This window comes from Anomaloglossus baeobatrachus, chromosome 12 (genome assembly GCF_048569485.1).
Source record: "Anomaloglossus baeobatrachus isolate aAnoBae1 chromosome 12, aAnoBae1.hap1, whole genome shotgun sequence".
Taxonomy (NCBI): Eukaryota; Metazoa; Chordata; class Amphibia; order Anura; family Aromobatidae; genus Anomaloglossus; species Anomaloglossus baeobatrachus.
Window position 1 is genome coordinate 35,010,597 of NC_134364.1, and position 23,700 is coordinate 35,034,296.

Below are 23,700 nucleotides of genomic sequence, written 5' to 3' on the forward strand. Positions count from 1 at the left end.
CAATCGCAGCATGCTGCAACTGTAATGCGATCCTAGATTCTCTCACACCCATTCAAGTCTATGGGGCGAGAGAAAAATCGCACTGCACTCGCAGTACACCGGTGTACCGCGAGTGCAGGGTGAGAATGGCTATAGCCGGCAACGGAGGAGAGAGGGAGATAAATCCCTCCCCTCCGCAGCGCCTGTCCACCCCTCCTCAGTGCCGGCTCGCCCCCCGCAGCTGTGGTCTGATCGCACGATCCGAGCTCAGTTGCAATTACACTCTGATCCCGCTGTGCTGCCAGCGAGAGCCGATTGTCATTTCGAGGATCGGACTAGTCCCCCGTGTGGCCCCGGCCATAAAGGAGTACTACTGGGATCATTGCTGCTTACTTGGGTGAGAGTGTTCCTTTATTAAGATGGTTGGTTTGCTGTAATAAGCATTATGAGGAAAAAGGTTGCTCTCCTCAATGTATATACAGTATATATGATGTACTGCCCCTATATTTAGTATACATTTACCCTTACGGGAGGTTCCCATGGGTTAATGGAACTTTGTTAACACTATATTATCTACCTTATCAGTAAGGTGTTGGTCCATAAATAGGATCTTAAACTCTGTCTGGGTCGAGTATTGATTAGTGTGGTGTGTGTATTGATACCATACTAGACTAGATACATTTACCTATACGGGTGGTGCCCGTGGGTTTATTAATATTTAATAACAATATAAACTTATCGACCTTGGGATTAGAGTGTTGGTCCATAAATAAGATATTAAACTCTGTGGGGTCAAGTACAGAATATTGTGGTCTTCTCTCTTTTATTGTGCCACAAGCAGTTTTCTGGACCCTTTTTGAGCTTTGTGGTCCAGATTTGGTGCTCGATGTTCGTTTATGTGCTGTTTTTAAAAATGGACCCAGGTCATTTTTAGTGATAAATTTATTAAAAGTAATTTTTTTAGGACTTTTTCTTTCTTTCTTTCTATATACCTGTTGCTATATTTGGTTTACCGCCATGTTGGTATAATACCTTTTGGAACATGCTGCCTTAAGTTTGATAAGTATAGATTTATACTGCTGGTAATTGATTTATAAAATGTGTATTATTTATGCAAATTGGTGCCAGATCTTCACTGGGAGGTGGTAACAAGGGGTTACATGAGGGACTGACTGAAGAGGAATGTGTGGCATGTTGTACCATGGAAGGATGAGTGACTGGCGGCAGTGAGTTGCGTGACTGTCGGAGGAAGATAGAAAAAGGGATTCTCCCGCCAAGAGCAGGAGTGAGTACTAGACAAGATCTCAAGGTTGGGAATTTTGGGGAAACCACAAATGGGGTCTCTCAGGGTCACAGAGGCGGATTTCAAATCGATCTGCGCAGATATAAATGAATCAGACAACAATGATCTCGCCAAGACGTATTTACTGTTTGAGCAAAGCAAGCTTCTGGCTCATGTATTGCAAATAAGTATTGTAAGAGAGAAAGCTCCAGCTTCAGATCCCAGCTGGTGAGAACCAACATGTTCTGAATACAATCAGTGTGTTATGAATACTTTGTTCAATGTACATTTTGGCTTATTCATCTTGGTTAACACATTCCTGAGCACACATCTTAAAATCATATTATCGCGTCTATGCAATTGTCATACAGATATATAGATAAATATGCAATGACATCTATGCTTTAATTATATACACACACACAGATAATCTTATTACATCTGGACAAATGGCCTATAGCTCAGGCCTTACCACAGTGGGAAGATTAGATTTCTAGATAGTAGGAATAACTGCAAGCCAGGTTGTGCTGAATTATAGTCCATTCGATGGAGTCCCCACCATACCCCTCAGGTGTAGAGTGAGGGATGGTGAGATGTTATTGAAGATGGTACCGAGAGCAGACTAGAGTTCTCCACGGGGACAAGTGGTTTAGGGGAAAACCAAAGCCTACAATAGTGATGTCAAGACGACAGGCCTAATTGTGGCCTTTATCATGACAGCCCAGTAGCCGGCCTAAGGTTGGTCAGAGACTATATGAGATATGAATGAAGCCCATGCCAGTCAGTGATGAGAGACAAGGCCTCAGTTGTATATGAGACCCCTGGGAAGATTAATTGAGCATGGGCTCAGTGACTCCCAAAAAGAATTTTGGCAATGTGTGATAAAGTACAGGTTGTGACACAAGCCCAGGGATGTCATAGAGTCGAAAAAGGCAACAGGTTCCATTTAAAATGGGTTTTTGTGTTAAATTTATACATATAATATTGACAGTGTTTGTTTTTTTTTCTCTAATACATACTGTGATATGCAAAATCAATAAAAATAAAAACAAAAAAAAACAGGAACTGTTGCAACTTTCACTCTGGCCGCTGGTATGTACTTTTTTTAGACTCAAGGAAAGTTGTTACATCACCTATTGTGATTGCTGGACCTTCTGATATCAACTGTGTATAGAGTTGTAGCCTGTCAGTGTAATCCTGCCTTTGATGATAAGGAGCCTCCTGAAATGTCTTCCTGAAAGTAGAGAACCAGCACTGTATGAGAAAGTAGGAGTCTTAAATAGCCCTGGTGGTCAGTGTGAAGACTTAAAGGTTTCGTAGGGGGGTGTTTTTTTTGTTTTTATAATATTTTGTGACATGAAACAAAAAGCCCATTTTATTTAAATACATGTAACACATTGTCCTGATTTAAACAATAGGTCTTTTTATGACGATAGTCTGATTGTCTTAAGCTGGGTTCACACATAGCGACAGCGACAACGACATCGCTGTTACGTCACCATTTTCTGTGACGTAACAGCGACCTTGTAAGTCGCTGTTATGATCGCTGCTTAGCTGTCAAACACAGCGATGCAGCAGCGATCATAACGTCGCTACATGTGCAGAGAGCAGGGAGCCGCGCACACTGCTTAGCGCTGGCTCTTTGCTCTCCTAGCTACAGTACACATCGGGTTAATTAACCCGATGTGTACTGCAGCTACATGTGCACAGAGCAGGAGCCGGCACTAGCAGCAAGAGCGGCGGAGGCTGGTAACGAAGGTAAATATCGGGTAACCAGGGAAAGGTCTTCCCTTGGTTACCCGATGTTTACAGTGGTTACAGCTTTCCGCAGCTGCCAGACGCCGGCTCCTGCTCCCTGCTCGCTTCATTTCGTCGCTCTCTCGCTGTCACACACAGCGATGTGTGCTTCACAGCGGGAGAGCGACGACGAAAAAATGAAGCAGGACATTCAGCAACGAGCGGCGACCTCACAGCAGGGGCCAGCTCGTTGCTGGATGTCACACACAGCGACAGCGACGGGACGTCGCTGCAACGTCACAGAAAATGGTGACGTAGCAGCGACGTCGTTGTCGTCGTCGCTGTGTGTGACACCACCTTTACTTTTGATATTTTTGACCTCTGTTTTTTGTTGAGGCTGGTCATTTTTACAAGTTATTAAAGAGGTATAAGGACTACTGATGGGCAAGCACTAAAATGCTTGAAAATAAAGGAGCGGGCAGCACTCTGCAGGTAGCTTCAGACAGCTTTATTTTTCGATGTTGACAGGTGTAACAGACATGAGGGAGTGGAGGGAGGGGAGCATGAGGACGATGGTACCGTTTCGCACCTGTAGGGGCGCTTTCACAGGTCCATACCTAACTACTAAAATGCTTGAATGCTCATTACTCGATTCGAGTTGCGCAGATGCTGGGACGAGCTTGACGCGAGTAATGAGCATTATGGAAAATCACAGAGCAGTTCGGGTCTCCACCCACATACAGCCATCCATAAAGTGAGCATTTCCTGCGGAAGGGAGGGATGGGGATTTTTTTTTTTTTGGGGAGAGGGGGGGGGTCACACTACATCCAAGAACGTTGTTTTATCCCCCGGGAGATACATTTAGAGATTGTGAATGGCTCATCCTGGGGTGCCTGCATACATCATGCAGTGAAGCGAGCCTCTGCGCTGTGGTAGTGTCACTGGTGTCACAGTCCTGTGGTGTCTGACTATAGAAAGTCACAGCATTTGGCTGCACAAACTGCTGCCTGCTTGGTTTTCATTCCATTAGCACTCTGGGACATTGTTCAGCCTGTCAGCTGCTGTTCATCAGTGCTTTTTGTTGTCTATATATTCCTTAATTTCCTATTACTCAGTGCTGGTGATATTTCAATCAAAAAGACTGCTGGAACACCATTGCAAATGTGAACAGGGTGCTAGCTAAAAAAATACACAATCTATATAAAGTGAAAGCTGCACACCAAATTCAGAGAAATATGAATAAGCATAACTGCTCTATGATACATAAAGAAATGAAAAACACAATTAGTCATATGAAAAATTGAAAAAAATTCAAAAATATGACATTGCATGACTGCTGAGGATTAGTTGAAAAAGAGATATATTTAGCTAATCTATTGATCAATTCATTACTGCCCGATAACCACTTCACGGTAATCTCTTATTTATCGGGTCCCTAACCAAATGTAACCTCTATATGCGGTTGCTGGTGATATTTCATACATTTTTATCAAGTCTTTAATGCAGGCAAGCTGCTTGCATATGTGACGCCCTGGACCCCAGAGGTCACAGAATAACACCCCCCACACACACACACACACACACACACACACACCCTCCCCTGGTCAGGAACACCCGTCAAACAAAAACCCTTGTTGCCTCCCTCCAGGGTCTGATGTCCACACCAGGTGGGGCGGAGCCAGGCAGTTGGCCCCACCCACCGAGGAGTTCACAGGCCTGGAGGCGGGAAAAGTAGTCGGTTGAGTTGTAGTTTGCAGTCAAGTTCAGGAGTTGAAGTTGAGAGGCGGTAGAGAGAGTGAAGGAGAGACTGTGTGTGTCTGGGTCGGAGCCCAGGCACCATCAGCAAGGTCGGCAGACGGTGGTGGCCATCTGCAGGAGTAGGTGGACGTCTGCAGAACTGTAGGACCGGGGTCGGGCGTTGGCCCGCCGGTAATGAACAGGGGAGCGGATTGAAGCCAAGCACCAAGGCAGGGTACTCAGACCCCGACTAGGCTCGGAAGCCGCCGTAACGGTCAAATTCTCTGATTGCGGTCTGGACCTCAGGGGTTCATTCCCAACCAAGTCCCGTCAGAAGGCAACAGCCCAACCCGTCCGGATAAGAGCCACCGCCAACGGCCAGAGATCCAAGGGCCAGCGCCTGTGGGCAAAACGGGCTCTCCCAACACGTACAAGCTGGGGAGCGGACCACCCGTGGGAATCCATAGGGGTCAAACACTTACACATAGGTGCAGGGAACGGCAGCCACTATCAACCCGTCCGGGGAGAGTGAAGATACCGCAGCCGACTGCGGGCCCCGTCCATCCAGCCGTTTGGTTTACCAGAGACTGTCATTGACTACCTGAGTGAGTACACCAGTGCCATCCGGCACAGCGCTGCACCGTAACGCTGCCCCGCATCTGCGCTGCCTCCCCACATCGGCACCTGCACCTATCCCCTACCCACCAACCAATCCTCCCAACCGGGGCCCCGGGACCAACTGCCCCTACCCACGGAGGGGCCAACGCCTCAGCTGCTCCCCGCCATCGCTCCCGGTCACCCCCCTCACCAGCAGCGGTGGTGCCCACCATCACCACAACCGCGTGGGTGGCGTCACAACAGACATCCCACCACCAAACCTCCCCTTTTCGCTCGTGGGCGAGGAGTCGCTGCTCGAGCCCCCGGGTCCGGCCCCGTGCTCGAGCCACCGAGGAGCAGAAGCACCGGGCCCGAGCGCCAGCGATCCCCCGAGGCGAGCGGCGTTCCCAAAACCCGCGACACATACAACAGAAGACTCTTCAAGTTTGTTGCAGTTCCTCTCCCTAAGAGAACTATTGATAAATTGTTTGTGGGTTTTCCCTTGTTTGTTATCCCTATATGTCCTTTAGAGCTGCTTGGGGTTGACAAAAGAGTGACTCGCCCACCCCAGGGCTATGGGACACTCGGTGCCGGGCCGGACTAGTCCGGGGATCGTCAGTGGTGGCGGGGCCCGACTCCGTGGCCCTGGTGGGTGTCAGTTTAAATATGGCTTGATACTTGGGGTTTGAATAAAGTTTGTGTTCGTGACGCCACCTGTGGTATGCGGCTATAAAGCCACCGCTGCTGTATGAGGCCTCCGGGGTGATGATATGGCAGCAATGGTGGTACTGCTCCCCACAGGTGGAGCGGTGCCCCGGGGCACAGTTGGTGCTCGTGAGAGTCTATGGTGTAGTGGAAGTCTAAGCAGACGGAATAACAGAGGCAACTCCAAGGGTGCAGTTTCAAGTTTTTTACTCACACGTCCTGGTAGGAGCTCACTGGTGACCTCAGACGACTGGAACCCGCTGTCAGGGACCTCCGCCGTTTCTGGGTGATTTCTGGAGCAAAAACCGGTACCCTTCTCTATAAGGTGTCTCTGTCTTCAGCTGTCTTCCTAAGCCTAGCTCTTTTAGGATGAACCTGCTCGGCCTCCACTACAGCCTCCAGGCTGGGAAGTCACCTGTCGGATGATTTTCCCCTTTCTAGAGGTTCTGCTGTGGGCTATGGCCCGGGGAGTTTACAACTTTCCCTGGCCCTCGGTTTTTACTGTTTGGAGATAATTTTGCACTCCTCCGGTTTCTAGGGACCGTCCCCTGTTGCAGCTCGATCCTTCCACCGATGTTCCTGTGGAACAGGCCAGCACAGCTCAACAGCTATCCGTGGCCCTGGGATCCCTTCTTCTCTCTGCTTGGTGTCACCTGGACCCTCTGAGTCCCAGGATCTTCACCAGGAAGCGTCACTTTCTTCTTCTTAGCTCCTGACTGACTAGAGCTGTCTTTCCTTCTCTCCTTCTCGTCTGCCTCCTGCAGACCTCCTCCTCCTTCCCCACTCTCTCTCAGACTACTCAAACTTGACCTTCCTTTCAGTGTCTGCTTTCTGGTGGCTCCTCCCACCTCCCCAGTTTCTAAGCTGTACCTTATAGGAGCAGGGATGGGTCTTACGGCCCCTCCCAGCATGCAGCATGGGAGGGTTGCTGCCACTATCCCTGGTCCCAGTGTGTACCTAACAATGGGTGTAGTGTAGATTTACCAGGGGACCGGTGTTCACTCCTTTCCTCACCCAGAATGGGGCATCACACCGCTGGATGGGGTGCAATGTCCTGTAGCGACGGAAGCCTCAGGGGCGCCACATGAGCTCATCCCATCTGCTCCCTACCTAGGGCACAGATCAGATCAACTTAGGGTCAGGTATCCGGCTTGGCGAATAGGTCTGGAACCTATCTAGGGTGATGAGAGAACCAGGGCCCAGCAGTAGATTTGGTCAGGAGTTACCATCTCCCCCTTCCCTTCCCTTTCGCTTGGCATTTCCCCATACTTAGCGTGACAGGTAGTTGTTTCATGGACGAAATATCCGTGCACCCGCGATACTCAGCTGAGCTCCAAAAGTACCCAAGCACCCCAATGCTTGATCGAGTAATGAGCAGTGCTGAGCACACTCGCTCATCACTAAAAAGTACAAAATCTTGTAAACTGTATTGTATTACAGTAAATGATCACAATTCCCATAATTTTCTGATATACGGGTTATGCAAAACAAGCTGATGGGAATCACTTCATAGAAAAAGCCATAACAAGATTTCCAATTGAAAGCTGGTAACAGGCTGGAATACACCTTTCAATTAAGGCAAGTTATGACTGAACATATGTTCCCTAAGGCCATGTAATGATCAGAGGAATCCGTAAGAGCCTCGCTGTTTATTTTTAGTCTCCTGGCAGGAACTTCTTCAGAGCACCAGGGCAGAGGAGGCAGACGCTTTCTAAAGTTCACACGACAACCTGCTTCCAAAGCTCGTGCAGGAACACTGAAGCTGACTTGTGGATTTTCTTGGGAAGAAGACTGGAAGTAATGGTTTTCTCTTGCCTAATTCCTAGGCATGTCAAACTAAAATAAAACAGTAACCACCCTGTAGGAGAGTGGTTGCATCACCAAGGAGCTTCCTCTTCTCTCACAAGTTGCAAAACTTGTGTGTCTATATAATTGTGCACTCCCTTCTACAGACACACATTATTCATGCCTTCAGAAGTAGTTGCCAAGGTAGTACAGCCGTCTGAATCTGGCTCAGCCGTCACCACCAGCAGTACCAATGACGCGGCACCAGGAGGTGTTGGCGGTGGAGGCATCTACTCCGCCATCCTCAGCAGGAACTTGCCCATTATAGCTGGAAAAGAAAAGAACTTTGAGCAGCTCCGGGACAAATACCTAGAGAAAAAGATTCTTTTCGAAGATCGAGATTTTCCACCAAATGACAGCTCTCTGTTCTATAGTCAGACCTATCCTGTCAAGTTTGAATGGAAACGCCCTCCGGTAAGTACCTTTTTGACTATATGTGTGAGCTTGAAGCTATAGCGGAACCTCTTTGTGATGATAACCACTCAAAATTACATTTGAAAAATGTAAATCCTTGAGACCTGATTTGGTATACTAATAATCTTTCCCAAAGATTACTTATTTGGGCACTAGCGGTATATATCTGTAGGAAGCTATGGATATATGTCATCCATATAGTTCCCTGTGTGGATAGTAACCATGTATATATTGCATCACTGCAGTGTTGGTTTCCAAACAACTCTTAGATGCTGAGGTTTGAGAAATTAAACTTGTGGTCATGAAGTGCATTAGTTTCTGAAATCCTTACCAATAAAGACTAATCAGGATGCCACCAGGTCCGCAGCACCACTATTGCAATTTAAAATACCAGACAATTGATAGTACCCAGTGGGACACTACTAAAGTTCTTCTGAAGAAATGACTCGGCTTACCCGGAAGACGAAGAAGAGATGTTTTTGTGTTTCACTTGTTGAGTGAGTTTGACGAATGTTTTGGAACCATTAATGGATCATAACTTTAGCTCTGCCTCCATTAAAAAATAATTGGAAAATATCAAAAACCTGGTCTAGATCAAACCTAAACTGATTGCAATATATAAGTTCTGAAACACAAGAGCTAAGGATCTTGTAGAACAGGGGTCTCAAACTCGGCTGGGTGTATGGGCCGCACAGAGGAAAAAAAATAATTTGGGGGGGCCGCATTCTTTGCAGGACAAAGCGACATTTTTATTGGTACCATATATTTTTTTTTACACACTTGTTTATTAATACAAACGTGCACATTCTTTGTTTAAATATAAAAAACCCAAAAACAAACATTTTTGATGGTAAAAATGTCATGCCTTATTTTTAATTTTATTTGTTTTACATTTTATCCCTTTCTTGTAACTAATAGTGTTACAATTAGCACCATATAGTAATTATTTGGCCAACATCTTTTAGTAATGTTTCCCATGTAGTTGTATTGTTCCCATCCTTGTCCCATTGTAGTATTGTGCCCCATCCTACAGTAATGTGCCCATCCTTGTCCCCATCTTGTAATGTGCTCATCCTTGTCCTCATCCTATAGTAATATCTCCATCCTATAGTAATGTGCCAATCCTTGTCCCCATCCTATTGTAATGTCCCCATCCTATAGTAATGTCCCCATCCTAAAGTAATGTGTCCATCCTTATCCCCATCCTATAGTAATGTGCCCATCCTGTAGTAATGTTTCCATCTTATAGTAATGATCCCCATCCTATAGTATTGTCCCCATCCTATAGTAATGTGTCCACCTTGTCCCCATCCTATAGTAATGTGCTCACCTTGTCCCCATCCTATAGTAATGTCTCCATCCTATAGTAATGTGGCCATCCTGTAGTAATGTGTCCCATCACTGTCCCCTTTTACTAATCTGCCCATGTAGGTCCTCTTCTTGTAGTAATGTACCCTTCTTGTGCCCTTCCCTTGTCCTTTGCTTGTAGTTATGTCCCATATTGGTCCCTTTATGTGCCATTCTTCACATATTATCTCTACAGGAATGGAGACAAACTCTAGCGCAGCGCCATCTATTCACATATATTATATATATTCTTCACATACTCACACACAAAAAAAACCCAAAACATTCTTCTCACCTGTACCTCGTTCCCTCGGTTGCCTTATCTCTGCTTCTTGCTGTCTGCAGGCCCGTGCCCCCATTGACTATCGCGGCCGGTGCAGGGGCCTCCCGCAGCCACTGTCAGCGCTTTGTCAGATGATTGTTTTGCTGGCGCTGTGCGCACAGAGTCAAGCTCTCTGTGCACAATGTTTCCAATGCAGCTGTAGCCGTCCGCCAATCAGGGGTTAGCAGCTGAGGTCAGGCAATTTCCATTGGAGGAATAGTTGTGCACAAAGCGCTTGACTCTCAGCACACATCGCTGGCAAAACATTCATCTGACATAAAGCGCAGACAGTGGCTGTGGGCGGCTCCTGCACCGGCCGCGATAGTCAACAGGAGCACAGGCCTGGGGGCCGCACGAAGCAGCCTGAGGGGCCGCATGCAGGCCGCGTGTTTGAGACCTCTGTTCTAGAAGATGTCTACAAGGGGTATTCTAATGGTTTCTTGATTGTTGAGCTAAATTGCACTGCTGGACAGCATCGTGTAAATGATACATGATGATGATGAAAAAAATAAGTTCTTGTGTTGGCAAATAATTGTTTTGGAAGTAGATCTCCTAATAATACTGGTTCCCAACAGAATACAATGTATAGAAGATTTTAAAATCCCAGTCCTTGCACATACAGTCAGCTAAATTCTTGTGTCACCCAGGGCTATGGGGTACTCTGTCCCGAACTGTGTATTGCTGGGGAGATGTCACTGGGTGGACGTTGCCCGCTTCCGTGACCCTGGGGACGCTTTTTAAAAGGGGTATATTTACAGGGGAGATTAGGTAAAAGTTTATATCATTACGCCACTTGTGGGTTGTGGCTATTTAGTGGAGTCGCTGCTACACAATTCTCACTACTGGGGCTGGTATTAGTGGCAGCCTGGATGTTAGGCCCTCCGCAAGTAGGGCCAGGCCCCAGAGGATAGATGATGTTAATGGGCGCAGAAAGAAGGTAGGCCACACAGGGGTTGCAGTATAACTGGTTCCTTTACTCACAGTAAGATGGAAACTGGTAACCCGAGGAAGACTGGTCTTGACCGCTGGTCACCTTAGTCCCAGTGCCAGTGTAGTGACCCGGTGGCTTCTTTCCCCTGCACCTTTCTCTGGTTGGTGGGTCCCCGTGGCTTGGAGTGTCTGGGGGTCCCCTCCTGGTAGTCTCTCAACTTTAGTCCGTATGACGGTAGCGTGAACCCTGTGGGGTCGGTTTCTCTGGTCCGGTTCGCTACGGTGTCCCAAACTTCAAGGTCAGTGAGGACCTGGATGGTCCCCTCACTGTGCAGATTTTAACATGTCTGCCTGGAGCGTTTTTCCTGATCTAGGATTCTGTACCCCGTCGGTGCTATGGTTACGGAGTACTCCACCGTACTCCACCGGCAACTACACTGGGCCCTCAGGTCACCGTCACACTCCTGTCAGTGCTCCCACTCACTTTCACTGTCACTGACTGACTGACTGTCTCTCCACTGTCTGACCCCTCCCACCTGGTCGTCTGGTCGTCTAGTGGACTGGATCGGCTCCACCCCTAGGTGGCCACCCGTTGGGTCCAACCCTACCTGTCACCAGTCTTTGGGGAAATAGGGGAAAAACAGGGATTAACTGGAATGGTTTGTTCATACCGGCACTGGTCTTCTGGGTCCCTTGGGGTAGCCCTGCATCCTGGTGGGGATGCAGTACCTTGTAGCTCCCTGATGGCTTCAGGGGTGCTACACTTATAGTTTATGTTCCTGTAAGGTGTGAATGCAATGACAATGGTGTGTAAGGTTTGAATTAAAAAAGGACAATGCCTAGTACATTTCAGGGTTTTCTAGAAAACGCGACATGTCTTGTGTGGAAAGAGAACAACAGATGCTTCTGACCCCATGTCACCAGGCCTGACTTGCACCATACTTGGCTAAGCATTCTGATTGTCACCACTGAGAATAATAGACCTAGTTCCTGTGACTCAATGGTAAAGCAAAGGTTAAGCCAAATTATTAACCTTTCGGTTGTCCCATGACCAAACATGATTTTTTTACAAATGACATGTCACTCATTTACCATAGAAGTATTTAGCTACTGTGGTCAAAAGTCCCATATTCTCCTGCACCATCTTTCTGTGATGACAAGGTCTACTTGTGGGTATATCGTTTTCTTCCTTTGCTCATGTCTAATTTAGGGATAAGATAAATTGGACCTAAAATGATGATATTGAGATTTTGTTGGCTGATTTTCTCTTGTAGGTATTTTGTATATAGTAGAAGGTGACATAAAGATTGATGGGTAAATAGATTTTTTACACCACATTACATGTAATGTAGCTCGAAGGCTTAGGGTTAAAGTTTATATCCGACCATATCTTTTAGTGTTACTTTCATGTTATCTACAATGTACTGCTCTCTAGTAAAAGGAAAATGATCTTATTCTGGCTTTAGGACGTCTCAGCAGGGGTAGATGGCCACAATGCTTTTTTAATGAAAATTCTTGATGTGTTTTTTGTTTTATAGCCCTTTTGCATTCTTTTCTAGCCAATTTATGTTTGCATCTCTAGATCATATGTAATGTACCGGGTGGTTTTAATTTTTTTTATTTCGAGGTTTTATTTAAGTTTCTAAATAAAAATTACCCAATTTTTTTTTTTTTTATTTCATGCTCTTTCTGCTATAAAACCAGTTTCGTAATTGTTTCATTAAAATTATTGAGCTGTTTGGCTTCTGCCTCTGTGTATCACTCTACATAGCAGATTGCAGAATGGTGTGAAGGTGACTCCGTCAATGAGAAATTGTAACTTTTTTACCTTTTATTTTTCTAAACTCCTCTCTGCTGACTTATGACCTCATCAAAGTTCAGCTTTGATGTATGGGCATCATTGTTGTCAGGCCTATCAACTCAATGAGATGAAATGATGGTTCCCAGGTTCCTGAATACGGTAGCATCATCTATGATGTCCATATTGGGCTGAAGAATGAGCCTTAGTTTTTAAAAAACTGCTTCTTAACGAATTGTGAAGTTCAGGCAGCAAGATTAATCGCCACCCCTAAACCCTAACAAGTAAGGCATGAAGAAGACCATCCAATTCTGGACGCCCTGTTAGAGAATTTATACATTGAACAGGAGGTTCTCACTTTAAAGGGAATCTGTCACCAGATTTTTGCGTTCTAAGCCAAAACTAGCCGCACATGTGCTGCATTCTATAAAGGTGCATGTTCTCCCCTGACCCCCCCCCTGTAGACCCCACAAATATCTTTATAAAATGTTCCGCCATGTATGCTAATTGTTGGGAGCTGCTTGAGGTGGTAGTTTTGGTTTAGAACACAAGAATCTGGTGACAGCTTCCCTTTAAAAAGGTTACTTTTACCTTCCTGGCCTATCCTTAGGATAGGTCACCAATGTTTGATTGGCCACTGTCCAACACCCAGCACCCCCGCCAATTAGCTATTCCCGGTGCTGGTGGCAACAGCAAGTGGCCGGAAATGCTGGAAGATGCTCCATCTTGTGATAGTTTACGTGGATGGATACTGCACCTCCACCTCTTGATTTGAATGGGAGGCGGCTGTGCAGTATCGCGGTCACTATCAACTAACCGAACCCACCTGGATTCTGTGCAGGCTGCTCCTTAGTTTATGCCGGCAAAAGGGGAGTCATAACCATTCAAACAACTGATAGACCATTGCATCCTGTGATTGGCTGCATCATCAGAAAAATATATGTTGAAGCCACCTGCCTGCTGCAGCCAATCACAGACCTCAATCAATAGGGTTGAGCCTAAAATGCCTCAATCAATAGGGTTGAGCTCCTTCCAAGTTAGTAGGCGTGACTGGCTTGGTTGGTGAGAGTGGCAATGTTTACTCCCGTCTACTATAATTAGGCAAGGGGATGCATCGCCGCCCTCCCCCCTGGCACCTCTCCCCACCTGGGGATTTTGCCCCAAGATCTCCGCTTCTCTTATAAAGAACTCCATGACCACTTGGACTTAAAAAATGTTATTTAAAAAACTTAAAAAATCTATATCTATAATTGCCTTATTCTGTCTGTCTGTCTGTCTGTCTTGCTCCAAAATTATGTCATCGTGACAGTGTCACCGTGACAGTGTTGTTAGAGTGACAACTGTCGGATTGGCCGCTGGGCTCGGCCTGGCCCCGCCCCCCGCATGGATTGGCCGCTCGCCCCGACGCTCCGCAGGCATCGACCACTCGGCCACGCCCCTTCCCCCGAATTCAAACGAAGCCCCGACTCCCCCAGCCCAGACATAACCTTGCGATGCTGGGATCGTGACAGAGCCGGTGTACGCTGGTAACCATGATAAACATCGGGTAACTATAGGAAGCGCTTCCCTTAGTTACCCGATGTGTATCATGGTTACCACCGAACACCGGCTCCCGGTACACATGTGCAGGGAGCCAGCATACGCTGCGGTCAATAATGAAGTGTCATGCAGTGGTGAAAGAGTTACAGACACTGCAAGACACTTCATTATAGGCAGCGGGCACCCCCAGAAGAGAGAAGACAGAAGAAAGAAGACCCCGCAGTCGTACTCATCAAATGCCGACCGGGAGCAGGTGAGAGCATCAAGGTCCTGCAGCGGCGGAACACACACACACGCACACACATAAGAACAGACACACACACATCAGATCACACTTACTCTCACACACACACATCAGATCGCATCCACACAGTCACAACATCCAGTGATATCGCTTACTTCTCGGCGGCGATACTGTGCGTGCAGTGACCTTCCAGGACCTGCCAGAGGATCACATGGCTGGAAGCATGTGGTATCTCCGGATGTTGTGAGCGCGTATGTGCGATATCGTCAGTGTGTGTGTGTGTGCGTGTATGCGATCGGATGTGTGCGTGTATGCGATCGGATGTGTGCGTGTATGCGATCGGATGTGTGCGTGTCGGCAGAGGAGCACAGCGTGCAGCACAGCTGCTGGGACCGCCCACCGGAGGGCACAGGGAGAAGTGGGGTGTGAGTGTATGCGATCAGATGTGTGCGTGTATAGAGTCTGATGTGTGACTGTGGAGCACGATGGGGAGTGCGCAGCATGGGGGATGGAGCACGATGGGGGGTGTGCAGCATGGGGGATGGAGCACGATGGGGAGTGCGCAGCATGGGGGATGGAGCACGATGGGGGGTGCGCAGCATGGGGGATGGAGCACGATGGGGAGTGCGCAGCATGGGGGATGGAGCACGATGGGGGGTGCGCAGCATGGGGGATGGAGCACGATGGGGGGTGCGCAGCATGGGGGATGGAGCACAATGGGGGTGCACACCTCCCCCCAAAACACACATACACCGCCACACGCGCACCGCACAACACACCACACACACACTGGGAACCACAAACACCGCCCTACACAGACACCCACACACAGACAACGCCGCACACACACAACACCCAACACACAAACACCGCGGCATACACAAATATACGCACATACCGTGCAACACACACACTGCACAAAACAAACCTCCCCCAAAACACACACACGCACTCCACATCCACACAAACCGCGCAACACACACAGCACCACACACAGACAACACTGCAGACACACAGCGCTACACACACAACGCAACACACACAACGCAACACACAAACAACACCGCTCTCACCCCCCCACCCAGACAACACCCAGAACATTTACAGCGCCCTACACAAACACTGGCAACTACACACAACAACATCGATATATATAACAAAAAACATACATTAACTACACAATAAATTCTAGAATACCCGATGCGTTAGAATCGGGCCACCTTCTAGTAATATAATATTTTCTTAGTACCCTACCTCAAGGTGGGAAGTAACCACCCGGCTCGCTTGGACACTGTACGGAAGCGAATGTTTGTTTCCCAGGCACCAGTCTGCGGTATTCATTCTTCGGTGCTAGACTGCGAAGTCTGACCTTCCTCTGGAGACAGTATTGAGTCTTCGAGTTGCCCTGAAGACAGTATTCAGTTTTCAGTCATCAAGTTCCTCTGAAGACTGTATTCGGTCTTTGGATTTCTCTTCAAACGATAGAACTAAGCTCTTCTTCGAATTCCGTTCACTCCTGGGTACTTCCACTACAACCGACACGGGCCTACTTCACTGTATACATGTCTTCTTCCCTGCCTGTCATGTCACCAGCTCCATCTGTTTGCTGCCAGTCCAGCCATGTATATTTTGTAACTGCGGCACTGTTGTCACCTAACCCGGCGTTCTCTTCAAACTCTTTCCTCGAGGAAACACACTCCTTACACTCCAGTTCCTATCGGTTCTGTCTCACCAGCAAGATGGAAGTATTTGTTTACAAGTGCTGTGGGCTTTGGATACGAGCATTTTTCTGCTTACCCACTCCTTACAGTGGGATCTTGCTTACTTTCTCGTCTAATCACATATTTTGGCTGTTGTTTTTCACAATGACATAATAGATGATATGAGTGGCACACAGTTGCAGTTTGGATAATGGTGAATATCGAACTACCTCCTCCTAATCCAAGTAACAGATTATGACCTGACACCCCTCCAATCTACCTCAATACAGCACAGAGCTATTGCAATCTTTCCCCAATGCCTTATATAACCATGAATACTCCACTAAAAATCAGTGTATATTATCAACTATGCACTACATATACACTAATAGATATTTCTTGGCAGCTGGGACTGGAGACTAACTCAAAGTATTTATTTGATAGGACTTGCAGCTGTTTTCTTTTTTTTTCTTTTTAACAGTACCAAAGTCAAGAATTACCCACAAGGTAAGGAAAATGCCTGTGGTCACACAATCATTAAGGTCAGGTAAAGGTTGGCCCAGTTCCTTAAAAAACTCTCATTTAAAGAGCATGTATAACCAGAATATATTTACTAGAATTATTGCACACATATTTATTTTTTGTGTACAGCTTTTATTTTTTTTAATGCAATATTCTACTTTTCACCCCGGTCACAGGAGTGCACTCTAAGCTAATGTTTCCTGTTTTTGCAGCCCACTTGTAAGCTTTGCTTTGCCAGTTGCGCCTGTGTCTGCAAAGAATAAAGGCCGTTTTACACGCAACGACATCGCTAACGAGATGTCTTTGGGGTCACGGAATTCGTGACGCACATCCGGCGTCGTTAGTGACGTCGTTGTGTGTAACAGCTCCGAGCGAGTGTTAGCGATCAAAAATACTCACCTTATCGTTGATCGTTGACACGTCGTTCATTTTTATAAAATCGTTGCTGTTGCAGGACGCAGGTTGTAAGTCGTTCCTGTGGCAGCACACATCGCTACGTGTGACACCGCAGGAACGAGGAACAACCTTGTACCTGCGGCCGCCCACAATGAGGAAGGAAGGAGGTGGGTGGGATGTTATGCCCGCTCATCTCCGCCCCTCCGCTTCTATTGGGCGGCCGCTTGGTGACGCCGCTGTGACGCCGCATGAACCGCCCCCTTAGAAAGGAGGCGGTTCGCTGGCCAAAGCGACATCGCTAGGCAGGTAAGTCCTGTGTGACAGGTCCTAACGATGTTGTGCGTCACGGGGAGCGATTTGCCCATGACGCACAACCGACGGGGGTGGGTGCTTTCACCAGCGATATTGCTAGCGATATCGCTGTGTGTAAAGCCCTCTTAAGAGTATGGGATTTGAAGCCTCACTCCAGTGTTTTTTTCTTTCTTTTTTAGCACTGGAGTGGCACTTTAAATCAAAGTCCTCTGCCCCCTGTCATATACTCACCTTCTGGCAGCTTCACCCTTTACTGACAATGTCCTGGTCCCGCGGCATCATCTTGTGGCTGTAATGTCTGACTTGCCGGAAATCAGACTTATTGTGACCCCCGGCCCGTGCTGCGGGCACAGCACAAATTGACAGAAGATGACTGTATAATACAGGGGGCAGATGACCTAAATTTAAAGCACCACTCCAGTGGTGAAATAAAAACAAAAACACTGGAGTGATGCTTTAATGATAGATCTATTACATCATTGGACGTCTACATAAGCCAGGATAGTAACACTTGCAGATCGACAGATGGGGGTTAGATTTTTCTGATAATGCCTAACAGTTTCCTTGTAATTGATCATATTATTTACCTATTGTTGCAGATGCATGAGGGATCATAAAGTGGCTCCTGATTCTAACTTTAGCTTCGAGCTTATTCAGATGTCTGATTCTTGCATACGAGTGCTATCCGTGGTGTTCACTGATGGCACTTGTACCTGTGATAGTCTATGGGACCATTCACATGTCCGTGATTTTTCGTGATCTGAGCAGTTCTGGAGGTTCTAGTACCTGGGGCATCATTGGAAGGCCTAAGCCACACGGCATGAAAATTGGAACAAGTGGAATGCGATAAAACATCGCATTCCACTCAGACCAATATTAGCCTGTGTGTCAGCACCCATGAGCGATTATTTTCTCAGCCCTAATTGGACCGAGAAAACGATCGCAGCATGCTGCGACTGTAATGCGATCCTTGATTCTCTCACACCCATTCAAGTCTATGGGCTGAGGGAAAAATTGCACTGCACTCGCAGTACACTGGTGTACTATGAGTGCAGAGCGAGAATGGCAATAGCCAGCAACGGAGGAGAGAGGGAGATAAATCCCTCCCCCCCTTCCTCAGCGCCGGCTCTCCCCTCCTCAGCGCCGGCCCTCCCCTCCTCAGCGCCGGCCCGCTCCCCGCAGCTGAGGTCTGCTTGCACAATTGGACCTCAGTTGCAATGGCACTCGCATGTCACTCTACTCCGCTGTGCTGCCAGCGTGAGCCGAGTGTCATGCGAGGGGATCGCACTAATCCCCGTGTGGCCCCGGCCTAAGGGTGAGACTTTGTTACTTAAGCCATCTTGTGTCCTTGCTGGAAATGTACTATATACTGCTGTCTGTTGGGAACCCAATAAAGTCTTATCGGAGTGTGGTCATCTAGTGGAATGAGCCCCAGTCCATGCCGTCTTTATAAAAGCAGCCAGGCCAGCAGACGCGAGCATCCACCTTCGTGTCTACACATTGGCAACATAAAACAATTTTTTTTTAAAAAATCTGTAATTATTGCAGAATATTAAGACATAAAACTTTATGTTTGGAATTGCTCCAGACCTACATAATAAAGTTACACTCTACACTCGGCATAACAAACCACTTTTTTCCCCCATCTTTATTGTAGTGTTCCAGGAGATGTAACTTTTTGAGTGACGTAGTTGTGTAGCATTTTATTTGTTTAAGAGGTATTGAGTTTGTCAGTGGCATTGTTTTGTGGCACATATAGCTTTAACAATGTTTTTATCAACTTTTTATGGGCAGGAATATAAAAACTGCTCTTTTGACACCATTTTTTTGCATTTTAAATGTTATGTTTTTCATCATGCTGCACAAATAGAGTGTAATGTTAGGCTAGGTTCGCACACTGCGTCTTTTTGACGCTGCGTTTTTGTGCGTTTTTGGCCGCTAAAAACGCACAAAAACGCACCTGCGTCAAAAAACGCATCAAAAAACGCATGCGTTTTTGCCGCGATTTGGTGCATTTTTGGCTGCGTTTTGCTGCGTTTTTGATCTCTGCGTTTTGCTGCATTTTTCCAATGCATTGCATGTCAGGAAAACGCAGAAAAACGCAGGAAAGAACTGACATGTCCATTTTTTTTTTTTTTAACTCAAAAACGCAGGTAAAAAAAACAGATGTGTGCGGACAGCAAAAATGAAAACTCATAGACTTTGCTGGGGAAGCAAAGTCCTGCAGTTTTGAGGCCAAAAACGCACCCGAAAAACGCGCAAAAACGCCGCGAAAAACGCACTGTGCGCACATAGCCTTACTCTGTAAGTCAGGGTCTTATCTGATAACACCAGGTGTAAGGCCATGTGCGCACTGGGAAATGGAATTTTCTTGAGAAAATTCCGCATGCTCTCAAAGATTACCGCACCCGCGATAAAAAACCGCGGGAAACCGCACCAGAAAACCGCATGCGGTTTGCCGCGGTTTGCTGCGGTTTTACCGCGGTATTATTCGCGGTATTGCCGCGGTTTTGCCGCGTGCGGGTTGGGATGTGCTTTATTGCATTTAATGCAATAAAGCACATTGAAAAAAAAAAAAAAAAAGTCATTTAATTCTGAGATAGTAGATAGACAGAAGAATAGATAGAGGGATAGATAGATAGAGGACAGATCGCTGCATTTCCCACGGTCGGCAGTGAGTTCACATTACCGGCCGTGGGAAATGACCGGTAATTACCTCTGCTGTCTGCTGCTTTCATTCAGCGCTGTGTCTGTGACAGTCGCGGCTGGATGTAAGCAGCGCAGGACCTGTGGATTACGCCGGAGCGGTGGCTTGTTTGTTTTATTTAAAATAAAGGATTTTTCGGTGTGTGTGTTTTTTCACTTTACTTACGGGTTGATCATGTCAGCTGTCACATAGACGCTGCCATGATCAAGCCTGGAGTTAATGGCGGTGGTCCCCCACCATCATTAACCCCTTGTATTACCTTGCTGCCACTGCTACACGGCGGCAAGAAGAGCCGAGGACACGCCGGTGCTGCCGCATAATGTATGCGACAGTGCCGGGGCAGCTGCGGATGATATTCTCGGCTGCCGGAGGGGGAGTGAGGCGGGGGACATTAACCCTGCCCCTCTCCCTCCCCAGCCTGAGAATACCGGGCCGCCGCTGTGTGCTTACCTCGGCTGGACGGTGAATATACAGCGGAGCCCACGTTCTTTGTTTTCTATATTTCCGTCTTATTTCTATGTGTGTTCTATGTGTCTGTGATGTCTATCTGTGTCTATGTGTTCTATGTCTGTGATGTGTCTGTGATGTGTGTGTGTGTGTGTGTGATGTGTGTGTGTGTGTGATCTGTGTGTGTGTGTGATGTGTCTGTGATGTCTGTGTGTGTGTCTGTGATTTGTGTGTTTGTTTACTCTCTGCACGGCTTCCTCTTCCTGTAATGACATCACTTCCCTGCAAACCGCAGACAAGCGATGTACATTACCGGAGGTAAACTGCGAAATACCGCAGGGAATAATGCAGGAAAACGCAGTGAACCGCACAGAATTTGCTGCCTGCGTTATTCCCTGCGGGATTTCATGATTAACATTGGAGTCAATGGAGTGAAATCCCGCAGCGATGTGCGGAAAAGAAGTGACATGCACTTGTTTTTGCTGCGGGATTCCCGCAGCAAAACATGCAGCTGTCAAATTCCGCCCAGTGCGCACAGGATTTTTTTTCTCCATAGGATTTGCTGGTGATTCACTGCAGAGATGTTATGAACATTTTCTGCAGCGAAACATGCAGCAAATCCGCGGAAAATCCGGTAAGTGCGCACATAGCCTAAAGCCAAAGGAATGCTTGCTCACTGAATCCAGTTCTGAAGTACACAATAATTTCAGAGATTGAAAGCCATACCCTTCTTTTCCTTATAGAACCGTATGAGGCTTTTTTGTGTAACGAGCTTCAGTTTTGTTTTATGCTTTTGGGGATACATACAGCTTTTTGATTAGTTTCTCTCTTTATCTTGTCTCGTTTTTGACAAAGTAAAAGCAATCATAATTTATGCTGCATCTTAAAGAGTTAAGGGTACTTTACACGCTGCGATATCGGTACCGATATCGCTAGCGAGTGTACCAGCCCCCGTCGGTTGTGCGTCACGGGCAAATCACTGCCCGTGGCGCACAACATCGCTTACACCCGTCACACGGACTTACCTTCCCTGCGACATCGCGATCCGCCTCCTTTCTAAAGGGGCGATTTGTGAGGTGTCACAGCGACGTCACACGGCAGCCGTTCAATAGCAGAGGAGGGGCGGAGATGAGCAGCCAGAACATGCCACCCACTTCCTTCCTTCCTCGTTGCCGGTGAACGCAGGTAAGGAGATGTTTGTCGTTCCTGCGTATGTCACACATAGCGATGTGTGCTGCCGCAGGAACGACGAACAACATCGTACCTGCAGCAGCAACGATAATTGGGAATAGGGGGGCATGTCACCGATGAGCGATTTTGAACGTTTTTGCGACGATTCAAAATCGCTCATAGGTGTCACACACGACCGCTAAAGCGGCCGGATGTGCGGCACAAATTCCATGACCCCAACGAGATCACTTTAGCGATCTCGTAACGTGTAAAGCCACCTTAAGCCTTCCCTATCAGTTTTACTGGGATGTGGTCACTAAAGCAGAGTAGTGAACCACCTCATTAAGGCCACTGTGCTCATCTCATGGTGCTACTTTATAGGAGGCCACATCAGAGTGCACACATTTCAGGACACTGCTGGTCTGAACTGTCAATCAAGCAGGAGCGCACTGCCCCCAGCAATCATAAAGCTGGGAGGCTGGGGACCTGTCCACTCCTGCAGAAGATCTTGAGACAACACCTTTAATATTATGGATTTTTTAAATTTTCTTTTAAATATAGAAGCAATGCCACTCTTGTCCATGGACTATCTGCAGTATTACCATTCAGCCTTATTCACGTGAAAGCTGCAATACCGCACAGCCTATGGAGAAGAGGGGCACTGTGCCTGTAAAAGAAAAAACAGAACTTTTTTAGTGTAGACAACCCCTTCGCAAATGTCATCAATATAACCATCACAGTTATAGTACAAAAATTCCACAATAGTTTATGAAGGCACAAAACATTCAGCTTATGGAGTAGTGAGTTAGAGGGGTACCGCATGCACACTGTTCAGTGTTCATTCTGTGGCCGTGTCGAGATGCCAAAAAATATGATGTGGAAACATGACCGTGATGGCTTCATTAGCCGCACACAAAAGGACAAAGCGGATCCCCTATGCATCCATTCAGCTGTATAGGATTAGTGTATACTGTCTGTTTAGAAAGGCCAGTGCCCTATTCTGTTGTCGACAGTTTTTAAAAGGATGAATGCCTTCTGCTGAGACAGGAATGAGCCAGGGTGGGATTTGTTTTACATGTTACAGCGGAACAAAAGAAAGAAAAAACTATGAAAATTTAAGGTAAGGCTTTGCTGTAGCTACTGTGCCAGTCGAAGTCATATATGAATCCAGCTTACATACGTGCTCTGGAAACCAGTAGACATTCCTACATTCTGGTGAGGTGACCACATGTTCACTACCTGGCTTCCTAAAAAACATTAATGAGTGCAGTCTGGCCACTTTCCAGCTGTTTAGCCAAAAAAGGAATTATCTGGTTGGATTTATGCCTAGTGCACTCTGAAGAGACTGATTAGTAGTGGCATCCACCAAATCCTGGACGAAGCCATGCCTTTTATCCCTGCTGGCTTTTTCTGTGACCGGGTTATCCGGGAAAGAGATCGTCGAAATGGGGAAGGATCCCTTAACAAGCCCTTAAAGTTTGAGGGACAAGACTTTGTGGCCTTAAGAAGAGACTTCATCAACAAGAAGAAATTATTTGAAGATGATGTTTTTCCCGCCGGAGGGCAATCTCTGGGCTACAAAGAGTTTGGCCAGAAGGCAACTAAAGTGAAGAATATCGTATGGAAACGACCAAAGGTTGGAAGTGTTTCTGATCTCCTTAGCCTTCATGTATCAGTTGTCATCTGTATTATTTGATTGTTTGTCCTGTGACTATCAGTAGCAGTTGACTAAACCTCTAATTAATGTCTATATATCTAGATATCTTTCTAACATCATTTACTATAAATTATTTTTGTCCATAAGGGGAGTGAAAAATGACCAGATAAGAGCTACTTGATGGTCTCGGAAAATATGGCATGCATTAAATTATGACAAATATGTTGGATTGAACAACGCAATAATTCTCCTTTTATGCCTTATGGTTCTCCAGCGTGTTAAGTAAAATATTTCTGACTATATATATATATAT

General features: G+C 46.7%; 1 protein-coding gene across 4 annotated transcripts in view; it reads left to right on the plus strand.

Annotated features, from left to right (window-relative positions):
• The first annotated feature begins 7,729 nt into the window (after positions 1 to 7,729).
• CAPN3 (calpain 3) overlaps positions 7,730 to 23,700 on the plus strand; it is a 149,596-nt gene continuing 133,625 nt past the window's right edge. For all 4 annotated transcript variants that reach the window (XM_075330284.1, XM_075330285.1, XM_075330287.1 and 1 more), the window contains exon 1: positions 7,730 to 8,296. In XM_075330284.1, the coding sequence (XP_075186399.1) occupies positions 8,003 to 8,296 (294 nt within the window). In that variant the 5' untranslated portion in view covers positions 7,730 to 8,002. The remainder of the gene's footprint in view (positions 8,297 to 23,700) is intronic.